This window comes from Pyrus communis, chromosome 2, assembly GCF_963583255.1.
Source record: "Pyrus communis chromosome 2, drPyrComm1.1, whole genome shotgun sequence".
Classification (NCBI taxonomy): Eukaryota; Viridiplantae; Streptophyta; class Magnoliopsida; order Rosales; family Rosaceae; genus Pyrus; species Pyrus communis.
The window spans coordinates 30,493,143-30,503,662 of NC_084804.1; the positions used below are offsets into that span (position 1 = coordinate 30,493,143).

Genomic DNA, 10,520 nt, shown 5'->3' on the forward strand with positions numbered 1-10,520 from the left:
TCCTTTTCTCAATCCATACGTTTCCTCAGTTCAGGGAGAATAAACTTACTATAATGCATCCTCCTATTTCCTTTATTACGTCCCAAGCGCTAGTCGAAATTTTTTCAGTCCAAATTCCCAGTTCCAAAAATGAACGGATCCAGATTGAAAGGATCAGATCCCAAAGAAAGTGCAGGTTCAACCTAGTGACCATAGTTTTTCTTCCCAAAATCCCTAAACTCCTAATTCCCTAAACGCCAAACACTCTTACTATTCTGAGGTGGACTATCTTGCTCAATAAAGACCCATTGCCATACATTTGACATCAGTATCTCAGTACCAAACAACAGTAAAGGTTGACTTGGACTCAATAAAGGCTCTCTAAGTGGTGCCACATATGGCAAGATTGCCATATGATAAGCTTTTCATTAAGATTAGGAATAACCTGGTGTGTCTGCCTTCATAACCTGCGTGCTCAATCCCAAACCACCTTCCTTTGTACCCCCATTCCATGACTCGTGTATTTCAGAGGTTGCTCCATGCTGATTACCTCCACCAAACTCGTCTTCAGCCCCTACATCTTCTTCCATGATATCATCCATGTCGTCCATGATTGGCACTGATATAGCCCAATTACCATCATGTCCCAACCCAAACCATTTACCAGCAGGCTTTCTGTATTCCTTCCCTAGTCCATAATCTTGAAACCACCTCCCATAAGGTTGAGCATAGTCATCATCTTGTCGTCCATGATATTTTTCACACTGGTCCTCGACATGATCCATTATGCCACATAAGAAACATGTGAGTGGCAATTTTTCATATTGAATATCAACACTTAAAGTTTGACCTTCTAACTGCAATGCCACATAACGTCTCAGAGGTTTTCGAATATCCAATTGGATCCTAATTCTGAGAATGCTTCCAAATTGTTCCTCCTTTCTACTCTGATCAGTGAGTACATAATCCCCCAAGTGGTTGCCCAGAAACTTCCCCATCTGGCGTGTCATATAACAGAACGGTAATCCTTTCATTGAATCCAAAATTCCTAATGAAACAGCGGAACTCTCGTTGGATTGGTCATATTATCTGCCTCCGCAAGAACCAAAAGGAATTGTTTATTAAATAGCCAAGCCCCCCTCTGAGGATGGTGGTTCACTAATAAAGAGAGTTGAATCTGAAAGCAAAGCGATCGTCTTCAAGATCGAATATCAACACATGCACCTTAGGGCGCCATAAATTCCTCATCTGTCGCTTAAAGCTTTCCTTGTTGATTGGTTTATAGGACAAAAATTTGCCCACCAGAAACACCTTGACGATTTCAAAGATCCCACATCTTGTTTGTCAACCATGATGACTTTCTGTTCCTCCCATGTAATAGCAAACTTCCCTGAGAATTTTGAAACTATTTCTTCCATTGTCATCAGTCCTGTTCTAAGCCAAGACCAACCCCACGTACACACTTTGAGACACCTTATTGAGAATTGCAGGACTCTCTCCCACACCATTAGACAACTGGAGCACACCCAGCCCTCATGCCTGCCTCCTCACCGGAAAGAGCAGTCTGAATCACCAAAAACCAAGCTTTCCTGATATTCTTAGCCGTTACTCTTCTAGGGTTTAAGAAGAAAACCTAGAGAGCCTTATTGGATTTTATGCCATGTTGCTGCACTGATATTTGCACTACGCAAAAAGAATCTATGTAGTTTTTGAGCTTTCATTCCTTGAAATGGCACCATGTGAGTGAAAGCTGACCAAAAAGGCCTAAAGGATGACTAAAGCAAAATCAAAGGAGATCATTCATATGGAGTGGACCCAAGAAATGGGGAAGGCAAGATCATCTATCACCATCAAGAGGAGCAAAGAGAATCAAAGGAGATCATTTTTATGGATGAGGCCAGGTCCACGGACCACACCCCTTTCTCACTATTATATTTGGCTTGAAAACGAAGTGAGATGAACCTTTTTTTGATTCGTAACAACAAGGGCAAGAAGTGGTAATGTGTATACAATCTTTAGTGGTCCAAAAACCCAAACAACAACGGGTGAGACCGATGAGTCCTGACATGTTTGGTGCGATTTAGTCTGGTCTTTACCAGTTGTTTATCGGTGGAAACATGAACTAGGTGGTCCGACAATGTTATTTGTGGATTTAGTAACATGCTGCATAACCCCAACCAATCAATCATTTCCTTCTAGTTAATCCATGTACTCATCTTTCTTTGGTAACACTTTGGTTTTTGGTTTTCAGTTTCATTTTTCAGTTCAAAAGATGGCAATGAGATACATAGGGAAAAATAGAGAGAACAAACAAGGAAGGAGGAAGGAGAGAGATGGATTCGAGACAGAATAATACCTAAATAAAAAGAAAAACTAAAAACAATTCCAAATAATTTTTACTTTCGAGTTTTTGTTTCACGCATTATTCTTCATTTCACCATTTCTCTCTCCCTCATTCTATTCGAAAAAAAAATGTTGCCAAACAAACCCAAAGATTCTCCCTATTTATATGTTCATTTTCTGTCTAGGGTTGCTAAGAATTCAGCTGAGAAGTAAAGTCCCCTTCTCTGTTATAGGCACCTAAAAGGGTAGTTGATGTAGATTCATATATATGAACATGTAGAGTCCCTTCCATTGAAGGATCCTCAAATAATAATAATTGATCGACACCTTGTGGTGCTTATTCTGTAACTTTTCTCAATGATTCGAATCGTGTATACTTTGATAAATTATTCATTGATCATTCTTGCAAAAAATTAGACAAATTTAAAACCATTCAAACATCCACTTGTAGTGAAGCAATAGCAAATAGACAAATATGATTTTTCAAAGGACCACTAATATTATTACCACTTAATCCAACTGTCAAATGGTTTCAGATTTTGATAATTTTTTTGTAAAGATGATCCTTGAGGGAAGACCTAAGAGATTGACAGTTAGATCGTTGGAATACGATATGGAGTGGGGTGTGTGATATTTTTGTGTAGAACGTATCACGTGCTCTTTTAAATTAGTACGAATAACTTACTGATGTAAAAAGGATAAAAAGTAAACTAAATAAATCGATAAAATCAGATCACGGAATAAATAAGTGATTTACTTGAACAACAGATGATTAAGAGATTGTTCAAATGTTCTTGCTTTAGCTATTTTAACCCAAAAAACAACTTGGTAAATAGTCACTAAGCTAAATATTAAACTCTCACTGCTCTCTCTTTAGTAATAAAAATATTCATGGTTTGTTAAGGGGCAATTAGCTGGAATGATTATTTTTTTTATATTTAGTTGCAGAAAATATCACTTTCAATAATGATGATATATTTATTAAATATAGATCACACAACGATAAAATAACAATCACACAACGATGACGATATGTAAAAGCTGATCATTTCTGCAACTAAATGTCAAAAACTGACCATTTAGCTAATAGCTCTTTGTTAAAATAGCTAGTGTTATTGGAGATCCAAAGATAAACTGGTCAGCCAATACGGCTTTACTTTTCTATTCACTGCTAAATTAACCTAAAAGGCTCTTGAAGAAGGTTTTTTTTTTATTTTTGAACAAACGATATCATTTACACTAAAGGAATGTTTTCTTCCTATTTAACTACATTATCAAACAACATTTTACCCCAAGACTTTGGCATATGATAATTCAGAAAATGGTAGTAAACTGAATGGGAAATTACACAAAACTACCTCAATTATGGGTCGAATTACAATCTCATACTTCATGTCTTAAATATTGCAATGTCATACCTCAACTTATGAATTTGTTGCAATGTCGAACCTCCATTAAATTTTCTGTCAATTTGACTATTAAATGATAACGTGGTAGAAACCGGGCCCATTCCTTTGCCAATTGGAATAAGAAATTAATCAATTACTGATAATTATTAATTTTTATTTAATAACTAAAATTAAGTGAATTTTAATAAAAAGTTCATGTTACAATTTACTTTAACGAAAAATCACATTTTTACACTAAAAAATCAATCATGTTATTATTCACTTTACCCTTTATTTTGTACTTATTGTTAAAACTCAAAGTTTTCAAATCATTTTCATTAGTTTCTATAAAATTAATTCATTATTAATTTTAAAAAAAACCTCTCTCTCTCTCTTCTCCCCAATTGCCGATCTTCATCTTCTCCCCAATTTCCGATCGTCTCCTCCCCTCACTCCTTCCTATCGTCTCCTCCCCTCACACCTCCATCACTCCCTCCTCCTCATACCAGCCCAACACAAACCGAATCCTATTCTGACTCGCAGCCTCCTTCTTCCCCCCACTTCTCGACCCTAAACTCTGATAGCCGACTCCCAGCCTCGACAAATTACTCAAGCCAGTATTGGCCCTTTGTCACCGCTAAACCCAAAGAGGCTCTCATACGGCAATGGCCCCGATCTCATCTTTATCCTATTCAACCCCAGCAAAGTCCCCAAAATGGGAGACATCCGCAGACGACTTCTTCGTAATCGCGTCGGTCGAGCTCTCGGAATCTACCTATTGAATCCACCGCCTCCACCAGAACTGGTACCGAGCGAGTCGTCTTTGGATGTGGATTTGGAATTCTGATTTTGCAGGGAAGGAGGCGCAAGGGGAGGAGACGATCGGAACTCAAGGGAGAAGATGAAGATAGGCATTTTGGGGAAAAAAGAGAGAGAGAGAGAGAGAGAGAGAGAGAGAGAGAGTTATTTTAAGTTAATTTTAATTATTAAAGAAAAAATTAATAATTTATTAATAATTAAATAATTTTCAATTACTTTTAATTAATTAAATAAAAATTAAATTTTTTTAATTAATTAATTAATTTTGTATTTGAGATGGTATAGGAGTGGGCTCTCTTCTACCACATCATCATTTAATAGCCAAATTAACAGAAAATTTAACGGATATATGACATTGCAACGAATTCATAAGTTGAGGTATGACACATTAATGTTTAAAACATGAGGTATGAGATTGTGGGTGGTTCAACCTATAATCGAGATAGTTTTGTGTAATTTATCCTAAATGGGTAAACTAAAGGAAATTTCAATGGAGGCACCTGACTATCACATGTATAATTATCAACACCCTTTGTTTTTGCATAATTATCATCAGGTGTCTCATCAAATATTTTATATTATTCCTCTCAAAAAGGGGGTTGGGTCGGTCCACAGGGAGGCCCATGGCCACTATCCGTCATCTAGTGCTTGCTTGAACTTGTCTTTCAGCTCCATACATCGGAAGGACAACTTGCATTCCATCATCAATCTTCAAAACATGATTAGGCAATTTTTCCTTCCCATGACAACTGGTGGCTATTGACATTTGATATTGCTTGTGTCAACACTTGTCTTTCACTTCAATTTGTGTGTTGTGGTGGGGGGGGGGGGGGGGGCGTGGAAGTAGGGGCAGATATATTAAGGGACCACCCAAAAGCTCGGATAAGTGGCCATGAAGACCTCCGATGACCACCTAAGTCCAGGCAGATAAGGGAGGAGAGGAGCAACTACTGCACTCTTTTCTGGAATTCAACAAACCAAAAGGAGAAGAAGAAGAAGACTGATTATTCTTTTTTAAATGACTTGGCTAGACGAAGTTGTTTTACCCAAGCCATTTGAGTGAAACGGTACGGTTTGTTATGGGTTTGAAAACAACCTCTAAGTCACGTGGGAAGTTGAGCTTCGTAGGGGCCTGACTTTCAAAAGAGCCCACTTTACCAATTCTTCTTATAACCCTTTAATTGCTTCCCATTGGGCCATTCCCCAATCCCCATCCCAGCCAACCAAAGGCACCACTAGCCAACAACAATCACCTCTCCAGTCTTCACACACCATGAATATCATGACACATTTACAGGTATGACACCTTATCATAAACAAATTTAGTCTTTGTTGCTCATAATGTTGTTGGTATGAAAATTTGTAGTTTACGGTTTAATTTTTAATATTATATTGGGACCACTCGACCTTAAATTCCTGGATCCGCCACTGGGGGGAGTAATTTAGTTTGTAAAAGAACAAAAAAACTTACGTGTCACGGAGTTGTATCATTTATGTTCATATTTCTATTCTCGTGACCTGGCACGTAAGATATGAAATTAGAGTTTAGGGTTTAGGATTTAGGGTAGGAGGGAAATAAAAACAATGGAACATATTTGTGTATATAGGAGAATTTATTTTATTCATACTATGTTGCAGGTATACATACAAACATATATATAAATATGTTATGTACTTAAGAGAGTAGAAAAAATAATCTGGATCAGATGCATTAAGTAAACTCTTCCAAGAATCAAATGAGTGATGTTTCATTCACATCTCCATCTTTAAATTACTACCTTCAATGGAACCTGCAAAAATAACATACATGAGAGTAACTCTATCGCTAATTTTCCCTTGGTCCGGATTGAAATATCCGACAAGATTTTTATTGAATCCCATTGTTAGCATCCTATGCTTAATTTTGGACGTTTTTCTTCTTTTTCAATAAATATCGGACTTCAACTCAAAAAGATACAACAGAAAAAAAAATATGATTGACCAATCAATTGCACCATCATTATTTGATTGAGTGAATTGGAGCCTAAACTTTCTCTTGTGGGGACCATTTATTTGAGTAAGACTTGATATACACCATCACCATTATGTGGATTACAGCAGACTCAAATTGCACCAGACCTTTAGCTGCTCACCCTTTCTAATCCATAATGTTGAGGCAAGATCGTAATCATTCAGAGAAAAAGAAGAAGATCTTTACTTTTGATCGATTTAGGAGCAAAAGCAAGATAACCATTCATTTAGAAAAAATATTCTTTTCAACAAAGCGATATTCCAAGCTATGCTAATATACGCTAATCTGGAAAGTTTTTCTTCGCCCAATTAGAAAGGACCTAAATTCCTAAGCAAAATATTTAGACATTTGTGGGTCTATGTGGTCCATAATCTCTATCACAGGTAGTTAAACCTAATAATTCTTGTCGTACAGGAATGGAGTTATGGGCATTGGTATGAGAATGCAGGAGAAAGATTAGTTCTATCTACCTGTAAATGGTTGCGATTGAAAGGATGATCTTCCTTGTTGAAATTCCACATTGAAAATGTTCTGCAAATCAGCATCCCAAATTGCCGTAGGTTGGGCTTGCTGCAAGTGGCATATACTATTTTCGATAAAAATATTGCTAAAATTTTACAGGTTCCATATAACTGACACAAGAGTTTAAAGACATTACAGTGAAACAGGATGTGTCAAGAAATGGTTCGGGGGGGATCGAACCAGGAGCGCTTATGGTTCTTCGAAGCGCCAAATCAGTGGAATTTAACCCCATATCCAACCCACAAGATGCCAATCGTTGCATTGGATTCAACTGAAGATACGCAGAATTGGTCATTTCTGATGACATACCAATCGTCTGAAAATTGGCCCCGCATGTAGGAAACATCTGCTAATTTGAAGCGAAATGAGAGTATAAGTAATGGAACTTTGGACAAACAATTCTTCATTAGTTCGCCAAAAGAGTAAAAACATTATTCTCTTAAAGAACAATTTTTTTCCTGTTAAGCCATTTCAAGCAAGTTTGCACATCAAATTTTTTAGAACTACAGGGATGGTAATTGGGATATCTATAAAAACTAAGGTTCTAAAAGACGTTAGACGCTAGTCGGGTAGCGGGTTAGGGCCTAGCGCCTAGGCGGCTACGCGGGGATTAGGCGGACCAGACATATTTAAGTAAATTTATTATATTGTATCAATAAATGCCTATTTATACTTTAAAAAAAAAAACACATAATTGTATTGAGATACATACATTGCATAATAAACAGACATATAGATTATAAAGTATTATTGAAAACATGGGGAACAACCATATAATGAATGTTCATCCAAGTTTTCAACAAATTTATTACATTTTATTGAAAAACTAAAATCCAAAATGAAAATTATTGATTTTCTGTCTAAGTGGGAGTCCTGACCCAGGTTGGTGCCTAGGCAAGTTTAAGCGGGCTAGACATGTGCCTAGGAGGGCTAGGCGGACGCTTAAGCAGGTCAAGGCGCCCTTTCTTAATTTTCAAATGCCTACGGACTAATCATGGCGGTGACTAACCGCCTAGCACCTAGGCGGAGATTTTTAGAACAATGATAAAAACTGATTGGTCTTATAGAACTTAAAAGATTACTGACCTCTTTTGCAAACAAGTCATCGATGTTGAAGTCAAGCCTCGGATTCACAGCAGCTAGTTTCATAGACAGGAACTGTTAATTATGAAGCGGATCCGTTTAAGACTACAGAACAATAAAAAGATTTCCAAGTACTTAAACCAATGATGGGAAAAGATCAAATGTATGTCACCTCTACTTGTCGTTGGAGAGACTGAACATAATTGATGATTTCTTCAAGCATGCCGGCCTTGCCAGTTATCTTGTTGCACCCTGGCACTAAATCTTGCAGATACTTCATTCGTTCACTGATTTTTTCCCTCCTAACCTGCAGGATCATGAGACCAACACAAGGCATAAATAACACGAAATCGAAGAACAAGGTTTACACGCGGTAAAAGTTATATGTAAATTTGAACCCCATATGTCCTACTCACCCTCTCAGCCAAGCTGTGGCTATCAGTGGCCTGACCTCGCCGCGCGCGGACATGGATGTAATCAGGCTTTTGAACCTCAGAAGCTTTTGAATTGTCCTTTGAAGTATCAGCAGAAGATTCTTTGTTGTTGTTCTTGGTGCTGATTTGCTCTGTGATCTTGGAGTCCCCTTCCTCAGCACAACTTTTCATTCTCTTCTCAGTGCTATCACTTTCTGCAGTTGCAGCCTGGAAATCCCCAAAAAAGATACATATGTAATCAGCCAATTTCTCAAAACATTCTATACTTCTCTCACGGCCTATTGAAATTTGTAACTCAAATTCCAAAAACTTACTCAATTTAAACACAGATATCTTATGACAAAAAAATCAAGCATTTAAAATAGAAAGTAAATAAAGGAAAAAAAAAAAAAAAATCAAGAGACACAACTACAACACAAAAAACGAACAAAGTACAATCCAACGTGTGTATATATATACATGTACATTTTTGGGATATTGGATGAAACGAGTACTTAATTCCAAATTCTGAAATCAGTAAAATAAGATAATGCATGTTTTCGATCAAATATTGACGACATATTAGAAAGTTGAGCATAGAGGGCACACCTTATTGCTCTGCACCTCATCAGCCTTCCTCTTTTTAAAGCTTTCCTTCCCGGCCGGCAAGCTAAGCTTTTGAGACAAAACGGTGTCGCTTGACCTCTTCTCAGCGGCTACAGCGGGCGAGCAACTAAAAGTCTTGGAAATGTTGTTATTGAGAACATTACCCATCTCTTCCAACCCTGCAGTTCCATTATTATTCAAGACCAAACCACAAGACCCGAAACCCAATTCTGCCCACCGGTTTTCCGAACTCGGGTCGGGTTTCACTGCCGGGTTACCACCCAGAAAACCGTGAAACCCCTGAGCATGAATTGGAAGAGAGAACACCCCACCAAGCTCGCTCCCGCCAAAATTATACTGAATCTGCTGCTGTTGTTGATCATGATGGTCGCACTTCTGCCACTTCATCCGGTCCCTCTGCCTCTCCATCACCGTCATGTCGGTACAGTTTCCGGCGATGATGGTCCCTGGCGCGTTCATACAGTTCAACATCTCCGGTAAAGCTCTGTTCATCACACAGACAAAAACGCACACAGATTTTGGGAACCTCTGAAATCGAGCGATGTGACCAGAAATCGAAAGGGAAACAATTGATGGGTAGTAAAACTTTTGGGGTCTGAATAATGGGTAGTGATTAGTTTTGGAAAATGTGGTGAGATTGGTTAGGATTATTACCTCATGCCCAATACATTTTGGAGTTTTATAGGCAAGGTTTTGATCATACAGTAGTAGTAGTGTGTAATGGGAGCTGGTGGATGATGGTATTGGACCAGTTGGAGAGAGACGGAGAGATAGAGAGAGATGGAAATGTGAGAGAAAGCTAAAGAGGAGAGGGAGGGGGTTAGGTATATATAAAGACGAAGAAAGGGTTTGCCGGAATCTGACAAAGAAATAGCCGGCATTATTAGAAAGAGGAGAGAGAGCGAGATTTATGATGATGATGAGAGAGAGAGAGAGAGAGAGAGAGAGAGAGAGAGAGAGAGAGGAGGATTAAGCAACTGGGGCAGAGAGCCATCGAATGTATCCACATAACCAGAGGCCGTGGGTTGTGGGCCATGGTTGACATGACCGCCACGTGCTCTTGTCCGGATTAAAACGGAGTGTTAAGCCTGGTTGCTAGGTTTAGGGTTCCGACGGAACGGGGTTTATTTTGTGGTGCTGCATGCTAAATATGATTAGCAGCGTCCGACGACTGCATGATAGTCTAGGTCTACATGTCTTACGGTGACGACTGCCTATCACGGTAACGGATAACTCGAATATGACTAATTGACTATGACATGTTATATTTTGATTCTATTTTGTCTAAGTATTATAATAGTATTTAGCATATTAATCATTTAATTATCAATTAGC

The 10,520-nt window shown here is 38.2% G+C and overlaps 1 protein-coding gene across 2 annotated transcripts; it reads right to left on the reverse strand.

Moving 5' to 3' along the window:
• Positions 1 to 6,105: 6,105 nt before the first annotated feature.
• LOC137726189 (transcription factor bHLH63-like) lies at positions 6,106 to 10,090 on the reverse strand. Of its 2 annotated transcripts, none has more exons than XM_068465072.1 (7): positions 9,168 to 10,090; positions 8,562 to 8,786; positions 8,318 to 8,452; positions 8,149 to 8,220; positions 7,199 to 7,408; positions 7,011 to 7,110; positions 6,106 to 6,319 (listed from the first exon to the last, which is right to left on the reverse strand). In XM_068465072.1, the coding sequence occupies exons 1-7, from the start codon at positions 9,675 to 9,677 to the stop codon at positions 6,282 to 6,284; spliced, it is 1,290 nt and encodes a 429-aa protein (XP_068321173.1). In that variant the 5' UTR covers positions 9,678 to 10,090; the 3' UTR covers positions 6,106 to 6,281. The 2 variants fall into 2 exon arrangements, with proteins under 2 accessions (XP_068321173.1, XP_068321172.1); XM_068465071.1 differs by having other exon boundaries at positions 7,199 to 7,411.
• Positions 10,091 to 10,520: the final 430 nt, after the last annotated feature.

Coding starts and splice junctions, on each gene's coding strand:
- LOC137726189 (XM_068465071.1), bottom strand. CDS start 9,677: ATGAACAGAGCTTTACCGGAGATGTTGAACTGTATGAACGCGCCAGGG. Junction 8,221..8,317: donor CTCTCCAACGACAAGTAGAG/GTGACATACATT, acceptor CATAATTAACAG/TTCCTGTCTATGAAACTAGC. Junction 7,111..7,198: donor TTGACACATCCTGTTTCACT/GTAATGTCTTTA, acceptor TGCCACTTGCAG/CAAGCCCAACCTACGGCAAT.